The sequence below is a fragment of the Pelophylax lessonae genome (assembly GCF_965119305.1).
Source record: "Pelophylax lessonae genome assembly, chromosome: 7".
Classification (NCBI taxonomy): Eukaryota; Metazoa; Chordata; class Amphibia; order Anura; family Ranidae; genus Pelophylax; species Pelophylax lessonae.
In genome coordinates this window covers 220,926,435-220,954,114 of record NC_138774.1, presented here as the reverse complement: position 1 = coordinate 220,954,114, position 27,680 = coordinate 220,926,435, and the positions used below count along the sequence as shown (strand labels likewise).

Sequence of the window (27,680 nt, the reverse complement as noted above, 5' to 3'; positions counted from 1 at the left end):
TCAGGTCTGGCTCTCGTTCTAGGGCGAACTCACCGTGGAGGGGTCCTTTGGCCGGTTAGGGCCTGCCACGGAGATGCTGCCACTGCTTCACACTCCCCCTTGCCTGTTCATCATGGGCACTAGGTGGTCTCCCTCTTTGCGTCCCCCTGGGACACCCTTCTATCTCCATCTTTCCGGCCAGGACTACAGTGAGGCCGCCTCACCTCTGCACCCTCCTGGTTGCTATTAAGCCCTCCACAGCGAGTCAGCTGAATACGCAACTGTGAGTCACCTTCACTCTCTTGAGTTTTATACCGCAGACTGGGGGTCTCAACTTTAGGCTTGCCATTGTCTTACACCGTTTTTTGAATATCTTCTTTTAATAAACATTTTCTACACATCTACAAATGGTGTTACACTATCCTTGACTTTGTGTGCTGCCATCATCATCATCACCCTTTTGGTATCATCCAGTGCTTATAGCGGTTACCCTTGGTTTTACCACTTCAGCTCCGGAAGGTTTTACCCCCTTAATGACCAGGCCATTTTTGCGATTCGACACTGCGTTACTTTAACAAAATATTGCGCAGTCCTGTGACACTGTACCCAAATACAATTGATGTCCTTTTTTTCCCACAAATAGAGCTTTCTTTTGCTGGTATTTGATCACCTCTGCCGTTTTTAGATTTTGCGCTATAAACCAAAATAGAGCGACAATTTTGAAAAAAACGCCATATTTTTTACTTTCTGCTATAAAACATTCCCAATACAAAAATTTTAAAAATCATTTTTTTTTATCAGAATAGGCCAATTTGTATTCTGCTACATATTTTTAGTAAAAAACAAAAAAAAATCCCAAAAAGCGTATTTTAATTGGTTTGCGCAAAAGTTATAGCATTTACAAACTACGGGATAGATTTTTGGACTTTTTATTTATTTATTTTTGTTTTTATTAGTAATGGCGGCGATCAGCGATTTTTAGCGGGACTGCGACATTGCGGCGGACAGATAGGACCCCTAACTGACATTATTGACACTTTTTGGGGACCAGTGACACTAATACAGTAATCAGTGCTAAATAATATGCACTGTTACTGGATAAATGACACTGGAAGGAAGGAATTAATACTGGTGGTGATCAAAGGGGTTAATGTATGCCTAACTGTGCTTACTTACTGTGGGGGGTTCTGTGACAGGCACAGAGAGATCGGGGTTTCAGCTTAGCTGAAACTCCTGATCTCTCCCTGCCTGTCTGACAGAAGACTCGCCTGCTTTGTTTACATAAGGAGATGGGTCTTCTGTCAGTTTCTCGCAGGAGGCCAGCAGCAAACACAGCGGGAGTGCAGCTTCGGCGCAAGACCGCGTGCACAGAATCACGTAGATCTACGTGAGTTTGCGCCGCTGAGCTGCCCTGCCGCAGTATATTTGCGTGGGGCGGTCGGCAAGCGGTTAAAGTGTGAAAAGAAACCCATGCAAGCACAGGGAGAACATGCAAGCTCAATGCAGAAAGTGTTCTGTCTGGGATCTGAACCCAGGACCCCAGTGCTATTAGCAGAAGCACTAACCACTGAGGCACCACGCTCATTGTTTCTCTTTTTAGGCACACAAGTGGTGGCTCATATTGGAGAAAAAGGAATTGTTTTTGATAGGGTTGTAATTAATTCGTTATAATAAAATTATTTGTTCCTTTTTGTGCAACTGGGGAAAAAAATAAGGAAAAAACTTTGCAAAAATAAAATCCGATTTAAAAAAAAAAAATGTTTTTAGGCACACAAGTGGTGGCTCATATTGGAGAAAAAGGAATTGTTTTTGATAGGGTTGTAACGTATTCATTATAATCAAATTATTTGTTCCCTTTTGTGCAACTGGGGAAAAAAATAAGGAAAAAACTTTGCAAAAATAAAATCCGATTTAAAAAAAAAAAAAATGTTTTTAGGCACACAAGTGGTGGCTCATATTGGAGAAAAAGGAATTGTTTTTGATAGGGTTGTAATTAATTTGTTATAATCAAATTATTTGTTCCCTTTTGTGCAACTGGGGAAAAAAATAAGGAAAAAAACTTTGCAAAAATAAAATCCGATTTAAAAAAAAAAAATGTTTTTAGGCACACAAGTGGTGGCTCATATTGGAGAAAAAGGAATTGTTTTTGATAGGGTTGTAACGTATTCGTTATAATCAAATTATTTGTTCCCTTTTGTGCAACTGGGGAAAAAAATAAGGAAAAAACTTTGCAAAAATAAAATCCGATTTAAAAAAAAAAAAAAATGTTTTTAGGCACACAAGTGGTGGCTCATATTGGAGAAAAAGGAATTGTTTTTGATAGGGTTGTAATTAATTTGTTATAATCAAATTATTTGTTCCCTTTTGTGCAACTGGGGAAAAAAATAAGGAAAAAACTTTGCAAAAATAAAATCCGATTTAAAAAAAAAAAAATGTTTTTAGGCACACAAGTGGTGGCTCATATTGGAGAAAAAGGAATTGTTTTTGATAGGGTTGTAACGTATTCATTATAATCAAATTATTTGTTCCTTTTTGTTCAACTGGGGAAAAAAATAAGGAAAAAAATTTGCAAAAATAAAATCCGATTTAAAAAAAAAAAAATGTTTTTAGGCACACAAGTGGTGGCTCATATTGGAGAAAAAGGAATTGTTTTTGATAGGGTTGTAACGTATTCCTTATAATCAAATTATTTGTTCCTTTTTTTGCAACTAGTGAAAAAAATAAGGAAAAAAATTTGCAAAAATAAAATCCGATTTAAAAAAAAAAAAAATGTTTTTAGGCACACAAGTGGTGGCTCATATTGGAGAAAAAGGAATTGTTTTCGATAGGGTTGTAATTAATTTGTTATAATCAAATTATTTGTTCCCTTTTGTGCAACTGGGGAAAAAAATAAGGAAAAAACTTTGCAAAAAAAAAAAAAATGTTTTTAGGCACACAAGTGGTGGCTCATATTGGAGAAAAAGGAATTGTTTTTGATAGGGTTGTAATTAATTTGTTATAATCAAATTATTTGTTCCCTTTTGTGCAACTGGGGAAAAAAATAAGGAAAAAACTTTGCAAAAATAAAATCCGATTTAAAAAAAAAAATGTTTCAATCTTTTTAAAGCAGGCAACAAAAAAATTGAATTACTTATAAAAGAAAAAAAAAAAAGTTTCAATCTTTTTAAAGCAGGCAACAAAAAAATTGAATTACTTATAAAAGAAAAAAAAAATGTTTCAATCTTTTTAAAGCAGGCAACAAAAAAATTGAATTACTTATAAAAGAAAAAATAATAAATAAATAAAAGAAAAACCGGCAAATATGCACCCAATTTAAAATAAATAAATAAATAAAAAAGGTGTGTTGCCAGCAATAGCAGGGCAAAATTCTTTAATGGTGAAGAAATCTCCGTAACACATAGCAACCAAATGTGACCTATCACCAGTCGGGAGACGAGGACTGCCAACCGGTTGCCGCACTTTGCAACATCCCTCTTTGCCTTATTGAATAAGCTTGATACCGTTAAGCCCAGTGTAACTTTTTTTATTATTATTATTTTTAATATGAATGCAAAATTACACCAGTTACCCGCTCCTCAGGTGGACACAATCCACCGTTATTAAAACTAAAGCACTTTAATAACGTGGGAGAAAAAAAAAATATAAAAAAAAAAAAAAAATATAAAAAAAAAAAAAAAATGTAGCTTCACTTGCCATTCCCAACCCCCCCTCCCCATTCCCGTTAAGACAATGCACCTCCTCCCTCCCCTTCTTCCCTTTAACTTCTTCAAATTAATGAGAGGATGGCAGACAGGGGAGGTGGGGTGGAAGGTAAGCGGGACTTGTGTGAATAGAACAGTTGTTAAAAGTAATATTGGAAAGCGGGCTTTGGCCTGGGGTGGCGTAAGCAGCAGAAATCCGGCTAAATCGTTAAATAAACAGAGCCGGAGCCAGGACTGAATCCCTCGGTTGGTTACTGTATACTTTCTGTAACGTGGCTCAGAATAGATCTGAGGCTTGCGGGGAAAGGAGGCGAGAAGGGGCTTCAGAATTCCAATAAAGACCTCAAATTGAAGGAGGCCCTGCTGTGAGTTTCTGCCGGAAAATTAAAGAGCGCTCAATCTTAAGTGACAGATGACTTGTCTCAGTGTCACAACTGCCAGGGGGATTAGTGATAATATGGCAATATATTACAAAGGGAGGGAGAGAGCGGGGATAAGCTAGCGACGTTTCTTCCTTCACAGGGAAGATCTCTTTAAGGAAACATCCTTCACTTGGCTTCCCACCAGCCTGCCTCTTCCATGGCCTTCACCAGCCTATATATATAAGCCCCAATTCCGCCTATATCCACCCTTTTCTACCAGGAATATATATCCGGGGTGTTCTCCCGTCCATTTTATTATCCCCATTCCCACTAATCTTCACTTTCGCTATGCCCTTTGGGTCCTTGCCTACTTTTTCAAATGTTCTACAGCCCCTGCAATCCCGGGCCGATCACAGCACTTTATATCAGCCTCTCTTGCAAGATCTGAGCTGTATTGTAAGTTAGATGGGGTAGATTTATTTATTTTTTTAATCTCTCCTCTTTAATAAGTACATTACACTAGCACGCATAAAGAAGGGAATGTATTCCAGAGATAAAACTATAATTCTACCACTGTATAAAACTCTGGTCCGACCGCATCTGGAGTATTCTGTCCAGTTCTGGTCGCCAGTCCTCAGGAGGGATGTGTTGGAGCTGGAGAGAGTCCAGAGAAGGGCAACTAAACTGATTAGGGGATTGGAGGATTAATTATGAAGAGCGTCTGCAATCGCTTAATTTATTCTCCCTGGAGAAGAGACGACTGAGAGGGGAAATGATAGCAATTTACAAATACCTCAATGGTGATCTCACCATAGAAAAAAAGCTATTTAGTCGCAAGGATTGCATTAGGACGCGAGGACATACAATGCGATTAGAGGAGAAGCGTTTTAACCTCAGGCAATGCAGGGGGTTCTTTACTGTTAGGGCAACAAGATTGTGGAATTCTCTACCACAAGAGTTAGTTTCTGCGGGAAGTATGGCTACTTTCAAAAGACTCTTGGACATACATCTCAAGGATCAGAACATTAAGAGGTATGAGAGATGATTACGGCCACACACACCTACACAGGTTGAACTGGATGGACTATTGGCTTTATTCAACCTCAACTACTATGTAACTACGTAACTATGATCAGAACATTGGTATTTTCTCTGATATACATATTTTTTTGCAGATATGCCTCATACAATTGCCCCTGATGAAGTGGAATACAGTCCACAGAAACGCGTTGGTCCGACTTTGATGCAGTTTTATATGTATCTACAGTTATACTATAATTACTGTGTGTAACAATGGTTGCATTCATTTGTTACTTTGGGAAATGCATACTAGCTCACATCTTCCAATTTACTACCTACTTTTTCATTTTGGCTATATGTCACATGTATTGCTATTGTAACAATAAACATGTCATTATGTTTTTACTCTATTGGCCGTATCACACGTCTCATAAAGTCTCAACTTTCTTTGTTTTCTATTACAGCCCCTAAGTGCCCAAAACAAAAATGGCTGCTGGGATCAATGTAAAGCGGTAATAAACCCAAAAAAAACAAATAGAAAGTCCACAAAGGGAATTGGGACTATGCGATACCAAGTAAAGAAAAATCTAATGAAAAATTGAAATATTTAATTTTTTGGTTGATATTCTAAAAAATAATTTTATTGGTACAGAAAACAGTAAAAGACCTCAATGAAAGGCCATTGTTAGGTAGGTAATAAAAAACCATGAAAGCATACAGAGAGATATAAATATACATATACGGGGGAAACCCCTGATGTAAATATAAATACAGATGTCACAAAGTAGTGGACACAGAAGCCCCCGCTATTGTCTCTCCAGGGATACCCCCCCCCCCTTTTTTTCATTATTACTTTTAGATTTTGGAACCCAAAAAAACAAAGTTTTCTTTTTTAGGGCTTTTTTTCTTTTATTTTCACTTGGTGATCGCACCAGAAATTCTTTTTTTCCCAACTTCCAATAGCAGACCAAGCTGCATAGCACAGGTGGCGGTTGGTTTTTTTTTAAGCCCACTATGTATGGACCCCAAAAAAGAAAAAAAAACAAATACAGCCGTCATTGCTTATAAGCTGCAATATTTTAAATATATGTTTTTGGGTTTAGTACCACTTTAACCACTTGATCGCCAGAAGGTTTTACCCCTTTCATGACCAGGGCATTTTTTGCTATTCAGCACTGTGGTATATTTTAACTGGTAATTGCACGGTCAAGCAACACTGTATGCAAATGAAATTTATATCATTTTTTCCACACAAATAGAGCTTTCTTTTAGTGGTATTTGATCACAACTGGGTTTTTTATTTTTTGCTATTTAAACAAAAATTTGTTAAAAGCAAAATAAAAATGTTAAAAAAAAAAAAACACTGTATTTTCTATTATAAAACCTATTCAATAAAATATACGTTCTTCATACCTTTAGGCCAAAAAATAAATTCTGCTACATGTCTTTGGTAAAAAAATAAATAAAAAAAAATTAAATCAGTGTATATTGACTGGTTTGTGTGAATTTTATATCGTCTACAAACTATGGTATATATTTGAAAATTGATCAATCCTGATGTACTGACGGCCTATCTAATTTCTTGAGGCCCTTAAAACGCCAGGATAGTACAAATACCAGCTAAATGACCTCTTTTTGAAAAGTATTCAGTCCTAAGTATTTAGTAAGAGGCATGGCAATTTTTTGAAGTTGTAATTTTTTGACACAAATTTTTGGAAAATGAAGAAATTAAATAACATCTTTTTTTTCCATTATTTTTTTTTTTTTTTTTTACATACTGTCACGAGTGCGGTACTGCATCATCATATGTGGCGTGGTGGTGATCAAGAATATGGATTGATGACAATATATCCAAAAAAAAAAAAAAAAAAAAATATATATATATATATATATAAATATATATATATATATATATAAATATATATATATACACATATACATATACACACACAAACAGTATTTACAGTGTATATATAGTGTAAAAAAAATAAAATAAAATCCCTGATCACCCTCCCAGATTACTACAGCGTCACTATGGTGACACTGAACTACTCTGACGAAAGTATGGTAGAAAAAAAAATAGTAAGAAAAGTAAAAAAAAAAAAGTTAATCAATTTTAATAAAAATGAATATAAATATATATATATATATATATATATATTCATTTTTATTAAAATTGATTAACTTTTTTTTTTTTTACTTTTCTTACTATTTTTTTTTCTACCATACTTTCGTCGGAGTAGTTCAGTGTCACCATAGTGATGCTGTAGTAATCTGGGAGGGTGATCAGGGATTTTATTTTATTTTTTTTACACTTTAGATGCTGTTGCAGTGGTACAGCAATGTTTAAATGGGTTACATTCATAACAACTGTAATTACTATTGTTAGCTATGATTGGCCCACAGCTGTGGACACTGCGGCCGTGAGGGCGGGGCGCTGTGTGCCCCTGAAGCTGGATGAAGTAAATGTACATGATCCAGCCTGCCCATGCCGCCCTGCCACAGTAAATGTAGTGTGGCCAGGTGCCAACAGGTTAAAGCGGAACTAAACTCTCTCAATCAACATTAAATATTTTTAATCCTTATGCTGCCAGCATTTTTAAATAGATAGGTAGGTATATTTACTCATTTACATTTTTTTTTTGTTGTTTTCCATTTCTTTAGATTACTTCCTGGTTTCTGGCCTAGGCCAAAATGATGTCATACATCCCAGGAATCTTCCTGGGCATTTATTGTTCATACTGCTTGCACGCCTGAGATAAGGGCAGATGGCTTCCAGGAAGCAAATTCTACATGAATCATTTGCCCTTACCCAAGATGGCTGTGGCTAGAAATGCTAGGGGGTGTTTTTTTAAAGTTATCTCTCAACAACAAAAAAATAGCTTGGAGAAATGGATGGAAGGGTGAGTTTGCTGTGAATAGAAAAAAGGAATGAAATAGTATTTTCAGTTAGTGGTGCTGATACAGTTTAGTTCTTCTTTACCAATCAGAAGTGTACAGTGCAGAGATAGCAGCCACAGGAAGGATAAAAACAAGCAGAGAAGGCGGAACATTCATTTTTTGATGATCAAACACACCCACACTATTCCAGAAGAAAAAATGTTTATACAAAAAGGATTGAAAAAATAAACGCTGATCTCCAAGTGAAAAAATAAATGCTTAGAACACATACACTATATTACCAAAAGTATTGGGACGCCTGCCTTTACAAGCACATTCAATTTAATGGCATCCCAGTCTTAGTCCGTAGGGTTCAATATTGAGTTGGCCCACCCTTTGCAGCTATAACAGCTTCAACTCTTCTGAGAAGGCTGTCCACAAGGATTAGGAGTGTCTATGGGAATGTTTCATCATTCTCCCAGAAGTGTATTTGTGAGGTCAGGCACTGATGTGGAAGAGAAGGCCTGGCTCACATTCTCTGCTCTAATTCATCCCAAAGATGTTCCATCGGGTTGAGGTCAGGCCAGTCAAGTTCCTCCACCCCAAACTCGCTCATCCACGTCTTTATAGACCTTGCTTTGCGCACTGGTCCAAATCATTATGGTGTGCGGTTTTTTTTTTTAGGGGTTGGGCTTAACTGAAGGGAACTCTTAAGGCGTCAGCATACCAAAAGATTTTGGACAATTTCATGCTCCCAACTTTGTGGGAACAGTTTGGGGATGGCCCCTTCCTGTTCCAACATGACTGCGCACCAGTGCACAAAGCAAGGTCCATAAAGACATAGATGAGTGAGTTTGGGGTGGAGGAACTTGACTGGCCTGCACAGAGTCCTGACCTCAACCCGATAGAACACCTTTGGGATTAATTAGAGCAGTGAATGTGAGCCAGGCCTTCTCTTCCACATCAGTGGCTGACCTCACAAATGCTCTTCTGGAAGAATGGTCAAACATTTCCATAGACACACTCCTAAACCCTGTGGACAGTCATCCCAGAAGAGTTGACGCTGTTATAGCTGCAAAGAGTGGGCCAACTCAATATTAAACCCTACGGACTAAGACTGGGATGGCATTAAAGTTAATTTGCGTGTAAAGGCAGGCGTCCCAATACTTTTGTTAATAAAGTGTATGTCAAACACAAGGCCCCTGGGCCGATTCTGGCCCACCAGGCCTTGTTGTCATGTGGCCCTCACACCTAGTTTTGCAGCTAGAACATGCATTCCACCACCTGCTCTCCACTGTCACTTGTAAACTCAGAAGCCTTCTGTGTTTACAAGGGACAGCTTTGCTCTCAGCAGGTCCTGGATGTAACAGATCCCTGCAAACATTCATGGCGGGGCACGGTGAGGACAGGTCTCCAGAGAGAAGGAGAACGATCTCCCTGCAAGGCGAGGCACCTACACAGGGAGGTACTAGAGCCGGGCAAGGTAGGAGACAGTAGAGAATTGAGGAAGCTTTTGGGGATGGGGTTGCACACTGAGCATAGAGCACCCCTAAACCCTGCACTCTGCACACAGCATGCCCCTGTACTGTGCATAATGAAGTTGAGTTTGACACCCTTGGCATAGATAAAATACATGCATAAAATCGGTATTACCTGGAAAAGGATTTGTATTTATGTCTACCCAGCTGTAAGGCTTACCCAAAACATCACTGCCTGGCAGGGAAGGTGGCAAAAACCTTTCTTTACTGCAGTTTCACTTTCACTTACATGTCTCCTTCTCACCCCTACCCAGTCACTAGACAGTGCAAGGAGAAGCAGCACAATGATAATTTTCCCTCTGTGTCACTCTGCTCCCTCCATCTATCTATCAGCATGCTCCTTACATTTTAACCCACCTAATTGGCTCACTGTGCTGCTCCTGCTCCCCAAGCAATGCTGTACGGTAGACTGCAAAAGGTTCATATAGAGTCAAACTACATTCACTTAAAACACATTTATCGTATATACTCGAGTATAAGCTGACTTTTCAGCACATTTTTTATGCGGAAAAAGCCCCATGCCCGCAGCCCTGCATCTCCTGCACCATGCCCTTATCCCTGCATCTTCTGCACCATGCCCTTATCCCTGCATCTCCTGCACCATGCCCTCAGCCCTGCATCTTCTGCACCATGCTCTCAGCCCTGCATCTCCTGCACCATGCCCTTAGCCCTGCATCTCCTGCACCATGCCCTCAGCCCTGCATCTTCTGCACCATGCCCTCAGCCCTGCATCTCCTGCACCATGCCCTCAGCCCTGCATCTCCTGCACCATGCCCTCAGCCCTGCATCTCCTGCACCATGCCCTCAGCCCTGCATCTCCTGCACCATGCCCTCAGCCCTGCATCTCCTGCACCATGCCCTCAGCCCTGCATCTCCTGCACCATGCCCTCAGCCCTGCATCTCCTGCACCATGCCCTTAGCCCTGCATCTCCTGCACCATGCCCTCAGCCCTGCATCTTCTGCACCATACGCTCAGCCCTGCATCTTCTGCACCATGCCCGCATCTCCTGCCCCATGCCCTCAGCCCTGCATCTCCTGCACCATGCCTGCAGCCCTGCATCTTCTGCACTATGCCCTCAGCCCTGCATCTCCTGCACCATGCCCGCAGCCCTGCATCTCCTGCACCATGCCCGCAGCCCTGCATCTCCTGCACCATGCCCTCAGCCCTGCATCTCCTGCACCATAACCTCAGCCCTGCATCTCCTGCACCATGCCCGTTACCACTGCATCTCCTACACCATGCCTGCAGCCCCTGCACCATGCCTGCAGCCCTGCATCTCCTGCATAATGCCCGCAGCCCTTGCATCATGCCCGCAGCCCCTGCATTTCCTGCACCATGTCCGCAGCCTCTGCATCTCTTGCACCATGCTCGCAGTTTCTTCCTCTCCTGTACCATGCCCGCAGCCTCTGGTATCTATTTTTATTTTTAAAATTTACCAGTAGCTGCTGCATTTCCCACCCTAGGCTAATACTTGAGTCAATAAAATTTCCCAGTTTTTTGTGGTAAAATTAGGTGCCTTGGCTTATATTGGGGTTGGCTTATACTCAAGTATATACGGTAATTATGTGTTACAAAAAAGTCTCATTACTTTTTTTATTTTCCTGCAGTGTTCTGTCCCCCTATGTGCTGTGGAATGTTAGCCATGTGATAGGACAGAATGCCTTCCGCCCCCCAAGGCTGTCCAACAACGCAACCAGTAAGGAGCTGGCTGCTTTGATATCCAGCTGTTATCTCCAGCTCCAACACTTGCTGACACTCACCTCCTTCCTTTGCATTCCCCTTGCTGGCACTTATCTTGGGAAAGTGCTCAGTCAGAAATACGCTGTGGCTATCAAAGCCTCCTCCTTGCTAGATGCGTTATCGGATGACCGCAGGGGGAGAGGGGGTGTCCTGCCTGACCACATAGCTAGCCTCCCACAGAACGCAGGAGGATGGGACAAAGCGCCTGGCATTGCACAGTGGCATGAATGGAGGCAAGAATGTTATTAAAGTGGAAGTAAAGCTCCACACATTACTTTTACCTATAGGTAAGCCTATAATACGGCTTACCTATATGTAGTGTTAATATCTCCTAAAACGGAAACTGTTTAGAAGATATTTACATTACATGCAGCCAGTAACGTCACTGGGGCATGCGCTCTGAAGGAACGGTCAGTGCCGTTCCTTCTGAGCCCTTTGCCGTAATCCGTGGCTCCTGGGCAGCAGTGACGTCATCGCGGCTCCGGCCAGTAATAGAGCCGGAGACTGCGAACCCGGAAGTAAGACGGGTGAAGATGGGAGCCCGCTGATGCTCTGAGATCTCGGAGCAGGACGGCTTCGTTTCAAGGTACGCATAACATCATGTGCTAATATGCGATGCATACTAGCACATTAGGGGAAAAAAAAAAGTCCAGCAGTTTACAGCTGCTTTAACGAAGGTAAAATGACACTTTTTAGTAAAGCCCCAAACTTACACCCCTGCACTTAATTAGACGGGTGCCAAAATCTCCCACTCCCGGCATATCTTCCAGATCTCAGTCCGGAAAATCTTGATAGATTCTGCTCAAGAGAACAAGCATTTTAGGCCCCTTTCACACTTGTGCGACTTGTCCTGCGATTTGGGACTGCAAAGTCGCATGACAAGTCGTCCTCCATGATTTCCAATGAATACCATTCATATCTGTACAACTTCTAGTCACAATGACTTCAAAGTAGTCCCTGCACTACTTTGGGACTATTTTAATGCGTTTTGAGGTCCAAAGACATAGGCATTGCTTCAAGTCCAGTCAAAATCGCTGTAAAATCATGTAACTTTTAGGTCGCATAAGTCTGAAAGGGGCCTTACGGTGCCCCTGCTCCTCTGAGCTATTTGTTTAAAAATATGCATTCAAACCCCCAAGAAGTTGCCACTGCTATTGAACCCTTCGGATCCTGAACTGGACATATAAACATATGTTGTCAGGTGTACCTCTTTTCTTTATAATAGTTTGAGATTCTCACCTTTCCACCAGCTCTCTTGATTTTCAGAAAGTCTTCTAAAAGTAGGTTGGACAATAATTCTTCCATCTTCATCTCAGAGACACTGAAAAATAATAAAGAATAATGGATTTCCCAATGAGGTAGAGAGACACAGTTCTGGAGACTGATACTTTATTAGTGACACCCCTGACGACGTCACTCTATGAAGAAACGCGTCGGGATTGGCTGGCGCCTTGACGCATGCGCAGACGAGGGGCGCGGCGGCCATTTTGATGGTGGGACATCCACACATATCTACCGCTGTATGCTGATCTTGAACAACTTAAATGTAAGCTGCTTTTTGGTTATGCTACACCATGAGGGGATTCTCTCTTTATATTTCCCGAGTGTCTGAAGGAGACTTTGGGGGAACCCAATCTGGTCGCTAGCAAGAGGAGGTGCTTGGATGTGATCGGTCCTTTTCTGCCACTGTCTTCAATATACTTTGGGTGGTTTTTGACCCTGTGGGGTCTATCAAGTTGGTAAGAGTACCTTATTACACTGCTCGGTGGTGGACTCTCCTGTTTTGCACCCCTCCATATCTACAGTTTATGTGGACTCTGCTAGTACAATTGGGACTTGCTTTCTCCTTTCGTTTATTAGCATTTCTTGTGTATTTTGGACTAGCGAGACACCATTCCATACCACTTTATTAGTGGCTTAGTGGCTAATCACTAAGCCACTGTGATCAGCACCGTGGCTTGGTGGTTAGCATGCCTACCTGGTAGCAGGTCCTTGGTTCGAATCCCAGTCAAATACACCAGATGTGGGCGGGCTGTATGAAACCCTGGTCCGCCCACATCTGGAGTATTCTGTCCAGTTCTGGTCACCAATCCTCAGAAGGGATGTGCTGGAACTGGAGAGAGTCCAAAGAAGGGCAACTGAACTATTTAGAGGATTGGATGACCTTAATTACAAGTGATTACAAGCACTTAATTTATTCTCCTTGGAGAGGAGATGCCTGAGAGGGGACATGATAGTGATTTACACATCAGCTGCCCATTGTAAAGTGTTTCAGAACACGATTGCCAAAAAAGCACTAGCAAAAACACAAAAGTGCAGAATAATATATCTTGCACTTTTAACCACTTGCCGACCAGTCACGTTGACTGTACTGCAGCAAAGTGGCTCGTTATCGTCTGGCGACGTCACCAGACATTCCCCTCTCTCGGCGGCGCGCGTGCCGCCGGAGGCCCGCTCCCGCTGTATTCAGTTACAGCGGGAGTCGGGCCAGGGGAGGAGCAGCGGCGATCACTGCTGCTCTTCCCCGATCATCGGGGATCTAGTGTGGAGATCCGCCCGCTTGTGTAAACAAAGCGGGCGGATCTCCTAAGTGACAGGCAGGGTCAGATTGCAGGGCTCAGCATAGCTGAACCTGCGATCTGTCCCTGTGTCACTCAGTCACCTCCCCCCCCACACGTTAGTAAGCACCAGGCATACATTAACCCCTCCCTCTCCAATAAAAATTAACCCCTTTATCTGCCAGTGTCATTTTTACAGTAACAGTGCATATGTATAGCACTGATTACTGTAGTGATGTCACTGGTACCCCCAAAAGTGTCAAAAATGTCAGTCAAGGGTCCGATCTGTCTGCCGCAATGTCCCAGTCCCGCAAAAAAAAAAATCGCAGATCGCCGCCATTACTCGTTAAAAAACTAAAACACCAAAAATGACAGAAATCTTTCCCTTAGTTAGTAAACGCAATAACTTTTGCGTAAACCAATCAAAATACGCTTATTGCAATTTTTTTTTACCAAAAATATGTAGCAGAAAACAAATTGGCCTAAAATGATAAAAAAATTTGATTTTTACATTTGGGGGGGGGGGGGGGATTTCATATAAAAAGAGTATAAAAAAGTTATTTTTTCAAAATTGACGCTCTTTTTTTGTTTATAGCGCAAAAAGTAAAAATCGCACAGGTGATAAAATACCACCAAAAGAAAGCTCTATTTGTGGGGAAAAAAATACATAAATTTAATTTGAGTACAGCGTTGCACGACCGCGCAATTGTCTGTTAAAGTAACGCAGTGCCGAATCGCAAAATATGGCCTGGTCAGGAATGGGGTAAAATCTTCCGGTCATAAAGCGGTTAAAAATACGCTCATTGAGAATTTTTTTGTCAAAGACATGTAGCTAAATACATTTTGGCCTAAATATATGACAAAAATTGAATATATTGGATATTTTTTAACTGTCAAAGTAGAAAAATATTGTTATTTTTTCAAAATTGTCGCATTTTTAATTAATATCGAAAAAAATGGAAATTGCACAGGTGATCAAATACCACCAAAAGAAAGCTCTGTTTGTGGGAAAAAAAGGACGTAAATTTTGTTTGGGTACGGCATTGCATGACAGCGCAATTGTCAGTTAAAGTCGCACAGTGCCGAATCGCAAAAAGTGGCCCGGACGTAAGACAGCAAAATCCTCCGGTGGTAAAGTGGTTAAAAGGAAACAATTGGCAAAATGAAGACATATTTGATGTCACTTGCATTAACAAATCAGTCCCACTTTAACATAGAATTTATTCAGATTGCTTATTTTCCAACTGCGTTTAACAGACCAAAATAAAAAAATAACTGTTGCTAGAACTGCTTAAAAAGTGTTAACTGAAACCCAAAGATAACTCACTTTGTATTAGTTTCCGTCAAGATTATGATAGCCAGGAACTAGAGGTCGACTGCTATACCATTTGACCAACTCAAACATAAACTTTCCTTGCTTATGTTAAGTGAATGGTTGACAGCAATCTTACAGGATAAATTCAAGGTGTTTGAAAAGGTATGGGGTCCATAGATCAGATACTTGACGAATTAATCCCCGGACTATCCCTGGCTAGGTTCCCTCCTGGTTGCCATGGATCAGAGCATGGAGTCCTTTCCCCCTCCTCTTTTCTCTTCTTCTTCTTTTCATCCCTTCTTTGTTCTTTTTGGTCCAGTCTTTTTTGTTGGATTTTGGTATTGGGGGACTCGGACTGCGTAACTCCGCATTTTAGTGGGAGGGAGCATCCTCCTTTATTTGATTGAGGGGATGTACATTCCTTAGCTTGAAGAACGTACTCTGAACCCTGTTGTTACTATAATGTAGCAGGACATGCTGAGACCGCTAGGTTTATAGTCTGTTTTGAAACTAGCAAATAATATTGTGGTTACTAGATCATTTTAATAAGGCTCCATTCACACCTGGACGTTTTTTGAGCGTTTTTCAGCTCCAAAAACGCTCAAAAAAAACAGTTCCAAAATGCCCAACAAGTAAATCCCCATTCATTTAAATGGCCCCTGTTCCAGTGTTAATTTCGTCGACTAAAACCGACTAAAACGTTTTCGTCGACTAACACAATTCAGATGACTAAAATACGACTAAAACTAAAATGGCATTTTAGTCAAAAGACTATAACTAAAACTAAATCGAAATTTGCTGCCAAAAATTAACACTGGTGCATACTCAAAGCATAAATAATATCATATTAGATTTTTCACTCCAGGACCAGCAGTAGTATATAATGAGTTTGGAAATTGTAGAGAAATGCTTAAATAATGCATTACAAATTACAATTGAACTACACCCATTTGATTATAGATGACTAAAATGAATTTTAGTCGACTAAAATGTAGGGCGTTTTAGTCGACTAAAATATACTGGAGTTTTAGTCGACTAAATAGGACTAAAACTAAAACACTTGCACAAGACTAAAATAGGACTAAAACTAAAATGCCATTTTAGTCCTAAGACTAAGACTAAAACTAAATTGAAATTTGCTGCCAAAATTAACACTGCCCTGTTCACATCTGAGCGTTTTAACGCCTGAAGCAAAACGCCTGTAGCTGAAAAAAGTACATGAGCTTCTTTTTGGGCTGATTACAAACATTTTTGATAGAGGTCAATGCCTGCCTCCGAAAACGCCTGAAAAAAACGCCTGAAATCGCGGTAAAAAACTTGAGAAAACGATACGCTCAAGTGTGAATGCAGCCTTAAAGATTGTGGTTATATACCCCTGAAATATAAGAGGCTAGTCGTCTCAGGAAGCATGGCCTACTGCCATGTGGACTGTTGTAAAATGTCCTTAGCATTGTATTCATGCAATTATAAAGTATGACTTTCTATTTTTATATAGTACGCAATTAAAATTATGGAAGTTACGTATTGTTCGAAATCAATGCTCTTTATTAATCTCTTTATTTTTAATATGTGAAAATCTTTATTAAACATATTGAAACAGAAAAAGTGTTAACTGGAGCTGGGGTTTAATGTGTTTATTGATTACTTATAGTGGAACTTAATACAGACAATGCATAATCTTAGTTAGCCACCTCCCTTTTACTACACATTGGGTGCTTTTTGGGGGGGGAACAAGTACCTTTTCCAATTGGTACTACTCCCTCACGTAGATAAGGACGATAACCCCTCGGTCGTCCTGAACCAGCAGTCCCCCAAACTGACGGTCTAGAAGATATCAGAAATGCTATGAAACCCTCCTAAAAAAGCATAACTTACTTCTGGAGGGACGTCCATGGAATTAGAACACAATAAAGGGAAAAGCCCAGAGCAGAACTTGAACATTACAAAAGGATTATTCATGCCCTGTATATAAAGTGGCCTAGTGGTTAGCATTTCTGCCTTGCAGCACCGGGGGCTTTGGCTTGAATCCCAACCAGGACGCCGTCTGCATGTAGTTTGTCTACTCTCCATTGGGGTTGCGTAGATTTCCTCCCAGGCTCCAAAGACATGCTGAAAGGTTGATTGGCTCCTGTCTAAATTGGTCCTAGTATGTGTATAAATATCAGGCAGATCCTTAGATTGTGAGCTCCTTGGGGATGTGAATGAACAATAACTATTACCAAAAAAAAAATGCTATCTAGTTTACCAGTAAAATTTCTAGTAGTCCTCAATTAAAGAATTAAAGTGGAACTTTAGGCAGAACTTTTTTTTTTCCTGTTGGATAGAGTAAGAGAGGGTTATAACCTCCTGTAAGCTTTATTTATGTCCTCTTTGTCCCAGTGGGAAGATTTCCCTTCACTTCCTGTCCCATAGACAAAACAGGAAGTGAGAGGAAATTCGTTGCAAATTAAGAGAATCTCTTGGGGACCCCAGATTACCAGAACCATTGTCCCCATTGTAAGCTTTTCCCACTATTACATTTCTGAGGACAACCCAAATAGTGGGATTTTCTTTTACTTTTATTGATGAGGGTAAACAGGACAAGACGAGAGGGTGAACATCCCTAATGGGGCACAGACAGCAATAAAAACTGACAGGTGCTCTAATCACTCTCCACTCTGTCTAACATAGAAAAATGGGATTTTGACTTTCCGTAAATTCCATTTCTCTTATGGTCATTGACGGACACAGCTCCTGATATTCATAAACATTGGTTATACTGTCCCCTAAAGGAGTAGGACACTAGGCAGAAAATAATTCTGGCTACACCCATGGGCAGTCCTAGGGGGTATACTTCCTCTCTCTGCTATAGCCACTCAGTTTTGTTACAAGCAGTGTCAAGAGAATTATAACTCCACAGAGGGGTGGGTGCTGTGTCCGTCAATGAACATCAGAGAAATGGATTTTACGGTAAGTAAAAAATCAAATTTTCTCTTTCGTTCATTGAGGGACACAGCTCCTGATATTCATAACCTTTGGGACGTCCCAAAGCAGTGTTAAAAATGAGGGGAGGGAACAACAAATAAATTCCCAAGGCTAAACATTAGCCAACCAGGCAACAGGAGCTTAACCAAACAACTGGAGCACGCCTGAAAAAAACAACACACCTTCAAAGAGGATCAGGTCCTCTTAAACAGCAGCCTGCAAAACCTTGCGGCCAAAGGAAGCATCCACAGATGCAAACACATCCACTTTAAAAACTGATGACGGAAAGCCCAGGAGGCACTAAGCACCCTAGTAGAGTGCGCCTTGACAGGGAAAGGAGGAACCTGACCCCTGATGGAATAGACCTGAACCACAGCCTGTCTGATCCATCTGGAAATGTTCGCAGAGGAAGCAGACAACCCTTTCCGAGGTCCATCTGTGAGCACAAAGAGAGAGTCTGATTTCCTGAAAGACTCCGTAGCTGCCAGGTACAGCCTAATTGCCTGGACCACATCCAAGGCATGCAAGGCAATTTCCCTCAGATGTTTAGGCCCGGGACACAGGGAAGGCAACACAATGTCTTCATTCAAATGAAAATCAGAGACAACCTTTGGAAGATACGACAGACAAGGGCAAAGAACCACCTTACCCCTGTAAATCACCAGGTGAAGGTGAATGGCAGAATAACGCCGCCAGTTCCGACACCCTGCACGCAGAGGTGATAGCCATTAAAAATGTCACCTTCTGGGACAGCAAAAGCAGGGGAATCTCCTGAAAATTTTCAAAGGGAGGCTTCAGTAGAGCTGAAAACACCAAATTAAGATCGCAAGGCGGCAATGGAGCCTGCACTGGAGGAACCAAATGTGGGACACCCTAAAAAAAGGTACACACCAGGGAGTGTGTGGCCAAAGGTTGTTGGAAGAAGACCGCCAAAGCCGAGGCCTAGCCCTTGATGGTACTTAAGGCCAATTTCTGTTCAATCCCTCCGTTGAAGGAAGGTGAAGATCTGAGCCACCGAGAAGGAGCGAGGAAAAACCCCAAAAGACTCACATCACGCAACGTACGTCGTCCACATAAGATGCTAGATCTTCCTAGAGGTTGATTTCCTAGCTTTCAACAGTGCAGGAATCACCGACTCAGATAAATCCCTATCCTTCAGCACCTTGCGTTCAATAGCCAAGCCGTCAAAGCCAGCGACTGTAAAGCAGGATGGAAGATTGGTCCTTGGGACAGCAGATCTTCCCTGAGAGGAAGCTGCCAAGGAACATTGGCGACCAGCCGCACCAGATTGGCGTACCAAGCCTGGTCGGGTTAGTCCAGAGTAACTAAGGTGACCTGAATCCCTTCTGCCTCAATCCTGTGTAGAAGTCTGGGCAGAAGCTTAAGAAGAGGGAAGGCGTAAATCAGAGGATACTGAGCTCACAGGGCCACCAGAGAGTCTGTGGCGCCCGCCAGAGGATCCCTTGAACGAGCCACAAACCTCTGTTGAGCCGAGACCCCAACAGATCCACCTCAGGGGTGCCACACCAGAGACTAAGCAGATCAAACACCTCCGGATGAAGGGACCACTCCCCGTTGTCCAACGCCTGCTGACTGAGGCAATCCGCCTGCCAAATTTTCCACCCTGGGAATGTGTACGGCGGAGAGGCCTGGACCGAACCCTTCTGCCCACCTTAGAATGTCGGCTACCTCCAGAGCGGCTGGACACTTCTTTTGCCCCCTTGTTGATTGACATAAGCTAAGGCCGTGGCATAGTCTGATGCTCACTGGACAACCCTGAAAACGATCCGTCCAATGATCCAGACATAGTCTGATCGCTCGATGTTCCAAGAGATTGATCGGGAGTCTGGACTCTTCCAGCGTCCAGATCCCCTGAACAGAATGCTTGCCGAGGAAGCCTCCCCAGCCGGACAGGCTGGCATCCGTGGTGACCACTGTCCAATACAAGGGAAGAAAGGATTTTCCCAGCTGAAGCACAGAAGAATGAAGCCACCATATTAGGGATTGCTTCATGCCCCGATCTGATTGTCCAGAGACTGTGGAAACTTGTCCCATTTGGACAAAATTTCCCTTTGCAGAGACCTCGTATGGAACTGTGCAAACGGAACCGCCTCAAAAGGCAGACACCATCAGGCCCAGCACCCGCAAGTCCAGAGGGATGACCATTTGTTGGACAGCAGGAGGCGAATTGCAGCCTGCAATTTCTGGAATTTGTTCAGATAAAGGAGCACTCTGGCTGAGGTCGAGTCCAGAGTTAGTCCCAGATATTCAAGCTTTGTGGACAAAACTAGAGCAGACTTCTGAAAATTCAGAATCCAGCTGGACTCCTGCAGAGTTCGTATTGTGATCTCCAGGTTCTCCACCAGAGTAGGGGGGAGACTCCACTGGCAGAAGGAGATCGTCCAAGTAGCCCAGTACTTCGATCCCCCGTAGAAGTAGCAAAGCTAGCACCGGAACTAACACTTTTGTGAAGACCCGAGGAGCAGATGCGACACCAAAGGGTAACGCCACAAACTGATAATGCTCCTCTCCCACAGCAAAGCAGAGAAAATGCTGGTGACTGGCACATATTGGAATGTGAAGGTAGGCATCCTTGTTCTCAATAGAGGTGAGGAATTCCCCCTGACTCAGGGATGCCACCACCGTTCGAATAGACTCCATTCTGAACTTCTGTGCCCACACAAAGCAGTTTAGCACCTTGAGGTCCAGGGTTGGACGCACTTTGCCTTCCTTCCTGGGAACTGTAAACAGGTTTGAGTAAAAACCCTGAAAACTTTCCGAGGTCAGAACCGGGACAATCACCCCTTGAAGCAACAGGTCTTGTACCGTCCCAAACAGGCCCTGCAAGTTGGAAGGAAAAAAAACTAGCCAGAGGGCCTAGCTAGACCGAATGACTTTGTGGACCCACTTGTTTTGCACCCAGGAAGTCCACGGTTCCGGAAACCAGCGAAGACGTTCCCCCACCCCCGATACGGGTGAGGGCGCACCTTCATGCAGAAGGAGCCTTGTCCACGGGTCTGGGGAAGCCCAATCTTGGCTTGCCAGACCAGGTTAATTTGGATCCTCCAGAAGAGGCCCTGAAAGGCTTCAAGCCCTGAGGGACGAAAAAACTTCTTATGAGCTTAAAAGGAAGGCCCACGTCTACGACAAGGTTCCTTGCCCTTAGAAGCCTGCGGAAGAAAAGTACTCTTTCCCACGTGAGACCTTTAATGATGTCATCCAGAGTAGCTCCAAACAGGCAATCTCCTTGAAAAGGAAGATCAGTCAAGGCCTTTTTTGAAGTCTTATCCGCAGACCAGCACTTGAGGTCAAAAGACACGCCGAAGGACCACTGCCAAAACAGAGAGGCGAGCCATCAGGGGAGCTGCATCCAAAGAGGCATAACAAATAAACTGCAGCCCCTAGACCAGCTGGTCCACCAGCTCGGCAAAGGCAGGGGGGAGCTGTTTCCCTTCCAGGTCACGGTGTAGGAGCTAAGCCAACTCTGTCAGAGTTTGCGACACTAGGGCAATGGTGAATACCGGCCTCATTGCCGAACCAGCCAGAGTGCACATAGTGCGGGCCACAGCCTCCGCCTTCCGGTCAGCCGGATCCTTAAAGGCCAGGAACTCTTCAACCGGAATCATGGTTGCCTTGTTTAACCTGGAAACTGGAGGGTCCACTAATGGTAGCACAGTCCACTTCTTAAGAAGGGACTCCTCATAGGAATAATGCCTAGTAAAGTGCTTAGGGACCCTGCGGGGACACTTCAGTCGTCCCCACTCTTTAGGGACAATTCTGTCAAAATAGGCAAGGAAAGGAAACACCTTTGCCGCTTTGGATGGCTTGTGAGTGGCAAAGGGCACCTGCGCCTTTTCGTGCGAGGTCGCAGAAGTGGAGGAATCATCCTAACTATCAGAGGATTCAAGGCACGTGATTTCAGACCCAGCAGGGTGACCCACGTCCGCGGCGGCCGAATCAAATTCAGGGTCTGATGAGACAGATTAGGCAGGGGAAGGCGGGGATCGCTTTTTGCTAGCCCGTCGCCCTCAAGCCACCTCCACCTGGGACACAAGGGACTCCAGGACCGCCGTAAGCGCATGGATGGATGGTTGGGAACCGCAGGGTCCCGCAGCCTCAGAGAGAGGATCAGGTGGGGAAACGTGCTCCAAAGACTCCATGTGTCACCAGGGGGACAACCCACAAAGTGTAAAACACTGCTAAGGGACAACCCCCACCGCGCTGGCAGCACCACCCGGTTGCCAGGCACAAAGCACCAAGCGATCTTCAGTAGAGAGGGAGAGGACCCCACCAGACTCACCACCCACAGAAACAGGCACCTGCAGTCACCAGGGAATCTGCACTACACGTGCGGCGATCAGGAAGCAAAATTATCCAGGAGTCAGCACTAGCTGAAATCGCCACCCACAGGGCTCCACTGTCATGGCCGCCGCTATTTCCAATGGCAAACCACAAGAAAATGACTGCCGGATTACACAAACATGGCCGGTGTGTACAGAAACACACAGGCTACAAAAAAATGGTGGCCCTGAACGGCACCAGGAGGCTTATAGGGACCCAGGAGGGAGATCAGGCCTCAAGGACAGATTCAGGCAGAAGGGGGGTGCCCTCACCAGGTACAACCCCCCCCCCTGCACAACTGATCGTCCAGTTGCCGGCGGCGCACTCCCCTGGCCATCGCCAGTTAGCACCCTGCCCCCAGCCCAGGAAAGTGGCCAGACCACCCAAACAGTCCCAACGTGGAGGGGGGGGGGGACAGGATGAGAGACTTGGCAGGGGGGGGGGGGTGCTTGCAGAAAGGAGGGGAACCCGGGGGTCAGACTGTCCCAAGGAAGGGCCCACATCCACCCCAAAACCCTCTAGGGGGGCGGGGGGAGACAGCTATTCACCATACCAGTAAACAAGCGGGCACCGCACAAGACAGAACCCCTCTCCATCGAAATGGGGGGTTGTCGATCAGGAGGATTGCTGCAACTCGGGCTTATGAGGCATTTAACTCGTAGGCTAGCCCCCCGTCCAGTGGGGCAATGTTGCGGCCAACCTAGCGCGGAGTGACCACTGGATCTAGATTATCCAGCCCGTCGCCCAGTCCGGCAGTTCATTGTATATCTAACAGGAAAAAAATCCAGGAGAAAAAATGTTTCCAGGACCTAAGATCTCAGCAAGGAAATAGGTCCTGACTAGGCAGAAAAAAGTGGCTATAGCAGAGAGAGTGAGTATACCCCCTGGGGCTGCCCATGGGTGTAGACAGAATTGTTTTCTGCCTAGTGTACTACTCCTGTAGGGGGCAGTATTACCAATGGTTATGAATATCAGGAGCTGTGTCCATCAATGAATGAAAGAGAAAAAAGTTTTGCTTTTAGTTATGCTTTAACTACCGCTCTAACACCGGTCACTTGTATCCTCTTCCTGCCCAGGCCAATTTTCAGCTTTTAGCGCTGTCAAGTTTTGAACGACTGTGTGTGTAATGTATATGGACAAATGTTTTGCCTTTCATATCTATTTTAAATTGAATAGGTTGATTTACAAGGCGAGGGTTCACATATACAGGACATTAACATTTATCTCTAGCCAAAACTTTTTCTTCCCATTTTGAATAAAGTGTGGAGGGATTTTTATTGCTGTACATGTTATGTGTGGTATTTTACCCTCTCCAATAATTCTGTTAACCGCTGTAACTGAAAATGAAAGTGGAGGGACATTCTACATTTTATAGCTGTCATCAGAACAGGAGGTGGATGGGGACATCTGTATAGCACTTCTTTCCCCTTTCCTGGTAGTTACTATTGTTACCAGAACAGGAAGTGATAAAAATCTCCCCAACAGCAATAAAAAATAGCCTGGCAGAGATTCTAACCATTCCCACTCTATCAAAAATAAATACAAATATAGGCTATAGATACATTGACAAAAAAAAAAAAAAAGATTTATTCACAGAATATTTATGGTAACAGTGCCCGTAATCTGATGTAGAATGATAAAAGCCAGGGAAAGCAGCACAATATATTCCTGGGGTAACAATGCATCAACCACAAGACCGTTCTCAGCTATAAAAACACAAAGCACAAAATGACTACAACTCTTAGTCCCGGGTTCACATATGTGTGATGACAGACAGCGTATATGATTCGGAGCGCACTGCTCTGAAAACCACATGTGCGATGAAAATTCAGCCATAAGTTTGTATGGCTGAATTTACATCACATTCGGACACAACTCGCACAGGACCCTTTTTTGGGTCCGCACCAGAATCGGATTGCATGGGTGTTCAAACCTACGCGATCCGATTCATGTCCGAACTGACAGTTCGCACTGCGATATGCAAACTGATCTGGGGTTGTCGTTAACTTTGTATTTACACCCCCAGCGATTCGCATATGGCAGTGTGAACTGCCTGCGAGTTGAATGCGATGCAGGAACCCGCAGTGGATTTGCAGGTTTCCCGCATCACATATATGTGTACCGGGACTTATAAGAGATGATGGACTTTCACTAGTTCTCACCCCAAGATGTCTCACTGCTTGTACTCCACCTACCTGATCTTGTGACCCACCAGGGTTTGCATATAATCCGCCTCGGACGGTATAAGAATGAGCAGGCTGCTTCCCTGAGCTCCGATTCTCGCTGTGCGACCGACGCGATGTATGTACTCGGCAGCAGTTGCTGGAGCGTTGTACTAGGAAGAGATGGAAAAAAATGTAACAATATTAAAGAGGAACTCCGGAGTATTACAGTAAGCAGTTTAACATCCTTTTGAGGGAAGAGCAATCATGCAGTTTATAAATCTGTACCCTACAAATATCTGTACTGTTCCTTGCTACAACATCATCATGACAGCTCCACTTGCACATACAGTGCCTTGCAAAAGTATTCGGCCCCCTTGAACTTTGCGACCTTTTGCCACATTTCAGGCTTCAAACATAAAGATATAAAACTGTCATTTTTTGTGAAGAATCAACAACAAGTGGAACACAATCATGAAGTGGAACAAAATTTATTGGATATTTCAAACGTTGTTAACAAATAAAAAAACTGAAAAATTATTCAGCCCCTTTACTTTCAGTGCAGCAAACTCTCTCCAGAAGTTCAGTGAGGATCTCTGAATGATCCAATGTTGACCTAAATGACTAATGATGATAAATAGAATAAACCTGTGTGTAATCAAGTCTCCGTATAAATGCACCTGCACTGTGATAGTCTCAGAGGTCCGTTTAAAGCGCAGAGAGCATCATGAAGAACAAGGAACACACCAGGCAGGTCCGAGATACTGTTGTGGAGAAGTTTAAAGCCAGATTTGGATACAAAAAGATTTCCCAAGCTTTAAACATCCCAAGGAGCACTGTGCAAGAGATAGTATTGAAATGGAAGGAGTATCAGACCACTGCAAATCTACGAAGACCTGGCCGTCCCTCTAAACTTTCAGCTCATACAAGGAGAAGACTGATCAGAGATGCAGCCAAGAGGCCCATGATCACTCTGGATGAACTGCAGAGATCTACAGCTGAGGTGGGAGACTCTGTCCAAAGGACAACAATCAGTCGTATACTGCACAAATCTGGCCTTTATGGAAGAGTGGCAAGAAGAAAGCCATTTCTTAAAGATATCCATAAAAAGTGTTGTTTAAAGTTTGCCACAAGCCACCTGGGAGACACACCAAACATGTGGAAGAAGGTGCTCTGGTCGGATGAAACCAAAATCAAACTTTTTGGCAACAATGCAAAACGTTATGTTTGGTGTGAAAGCAACACAGCTCATCACCCTGAACACACCATCCCCACTGTCAGACATGGTGGTGGCAGCATTATGGTTTGGGCCTGCTTTTCTTCAGCAGGGACAGGGAAGATGGTTAAAATTGATGGGAAGATGGATGGAGCCAAATACAGGACCATTCTGGAAGAAAACCTGATGGAGTCTGCAAAAGACCTGAGACTGGGACGGAGATTTGTCTTCCAACAAGACAATGATCCAAAACATAAAGCAAAATCTACAATGGAATGGTTCACAAATAAACATATCCAGGTGTTAGAATGGCCAAGTCAAAGTCCAGACCTGAATCCAATCGAGAATCTGTGGAAAGAACTGAAAACTGCTGTTCACAAATGCTCTCCATCCAACCTCACTGAGCTCAAACTGTTTTGCAAGGAGGAATGGGCAAAAATGTCAGTCTCTCAATGTGCAAAACTGATAGAGACATACCCCAAGCGACTTACAGCTGTAATCGCAGAAAAAGGTGGCGCTACAAAGTATTAACTTAAGGGGGCTGAATAATTTGGCACGCCCAATTTTTCAGTTTTTTATTTGTTAAAAAAGTTTGAAATATCCAATAAATTTCGTTCCACTTTATGATTGTGTCACACTTGTTGATTCTTCACAAAAAAATTACAGTTTTATATCTTTATGTTTGAAGCCTGAAATGTGGCAAAAGGTCAAAGTTCAAGGGGGCCGAATACTTTCACAAGGCACTGTATGGGAAGCCCCTATTGTACCTTTGGAAATGTGCATTGTCCCCCCAAGTTCTGACATACTTAGCTCATGTTACCTTATGTCATGTGCATGGAATAGGAGGACCGTTTTTCAAGCATCACTCTATGCAAATTTATATCATTTTTTTTACACATATAAAGCTTTCTTTTGGTGGTATGGAACCATCACTGGGTTTTCTTTTGATTTTTTGTTATATAAACAAAAAAATACCAAAAATTAAAGAATTAAATTGTTTACGTTTCAAAATTTTGCAAACAAATAGTCTTTCTTCAGAAATTTAGGCCAAAATGTGGTCTGCTACAATCCTTTGGTATAAATAAAACAAATCTGTGTATTTATTTAGTCTGTGTGAAAGTTATTGTCTACAAACTTTGGTATACACTATATCAGGGGTCTCCAAACTTTCTAAACAGAGGGCCAGTTTACTGTCCTTTAGAATTTAGGCCTGTCCCCATTGGAAGTAGAAAATGTCTAGACATCAGTGGGAATAAACAATGCCCCATATTTGTTGTCAATGAGAGGAATTGTGCCCCATCGTTGGTGTCATTTGGTGGGAAGAATCATGCTCCATCGTTGGTGTCACTTGGTGGAATGTGCCCTATCGTTGGTGTCATTAGGAAGAACTGTGCCCCATTGTTGGTGTAATTGGGAGGAACTGTGCCCCAACGTTGGTGTCATTAGGTAGAACTGTGCCCCATCGTTGGTGTCATTGGGAGGAACTGTGCCCCATCGTTGGTGTTATTAGGAAGAACTGTGCCACATCGTTGGTGTCATTGGGAGGAATTGTGCCTCTTTGATGGTGTCAGTGGGGGGAAATTATGCCCCAATGTTGGTGTCAGTGGGGGGGAATTATGCCCCAATGTTGGTGTCAGAGGATGAAATAATGCCCCAAGGGCCAGATAAAAGCAAGCAAAGGGCCACATCTGGCCCCCAGGCTTCAGTTTGAAGACCACTGCAGTACATTCCCATAGACACACTCCTAAGCCTTGTGGACAGCCTTCCCAGAAGAGTTGAACCTGTTATAGCTTCAAAGGGTGGGCCAACTTAATATTGAACCCTACAGACTAAGACCGGGATGCCATTAAAGTTAATTTGCATGTAAAGCCAGGAGTTCCAATACTTTTGATAATATTGTGTA

General features: G+C 43.1%; 1 protein-coding gene across 2 annotated transcripts in view; it reads right to left on the bottom strand.

The window, feature by feature from the left end:
* The window catches only part of DDX31 (DEAD-box helicase 31), a 171,550-nt gene that overhangs the window by 62,122 nt on the left and 81,748 nt on the right, over positions 1-27,680 (bottom strand). For both annotated transcript variants that reach the window (XM_082262938.1, XM_082262939.1), the window contains exons 17-18: positions 24,595-24,734; positions 12,461-12,542 (exon numbers count right to left, since the gene is read on the bottom strand). In XM_082262938.1, the coding sequence (XP_082119064.1) occupies positions 12,461-12,542; positions 24,595-24,734 (222 nt within the window). The remainder of the gene's footprint in view (positions 1-12,460; positions 12,543-24,594; positions 24,735-27,680) is intronic.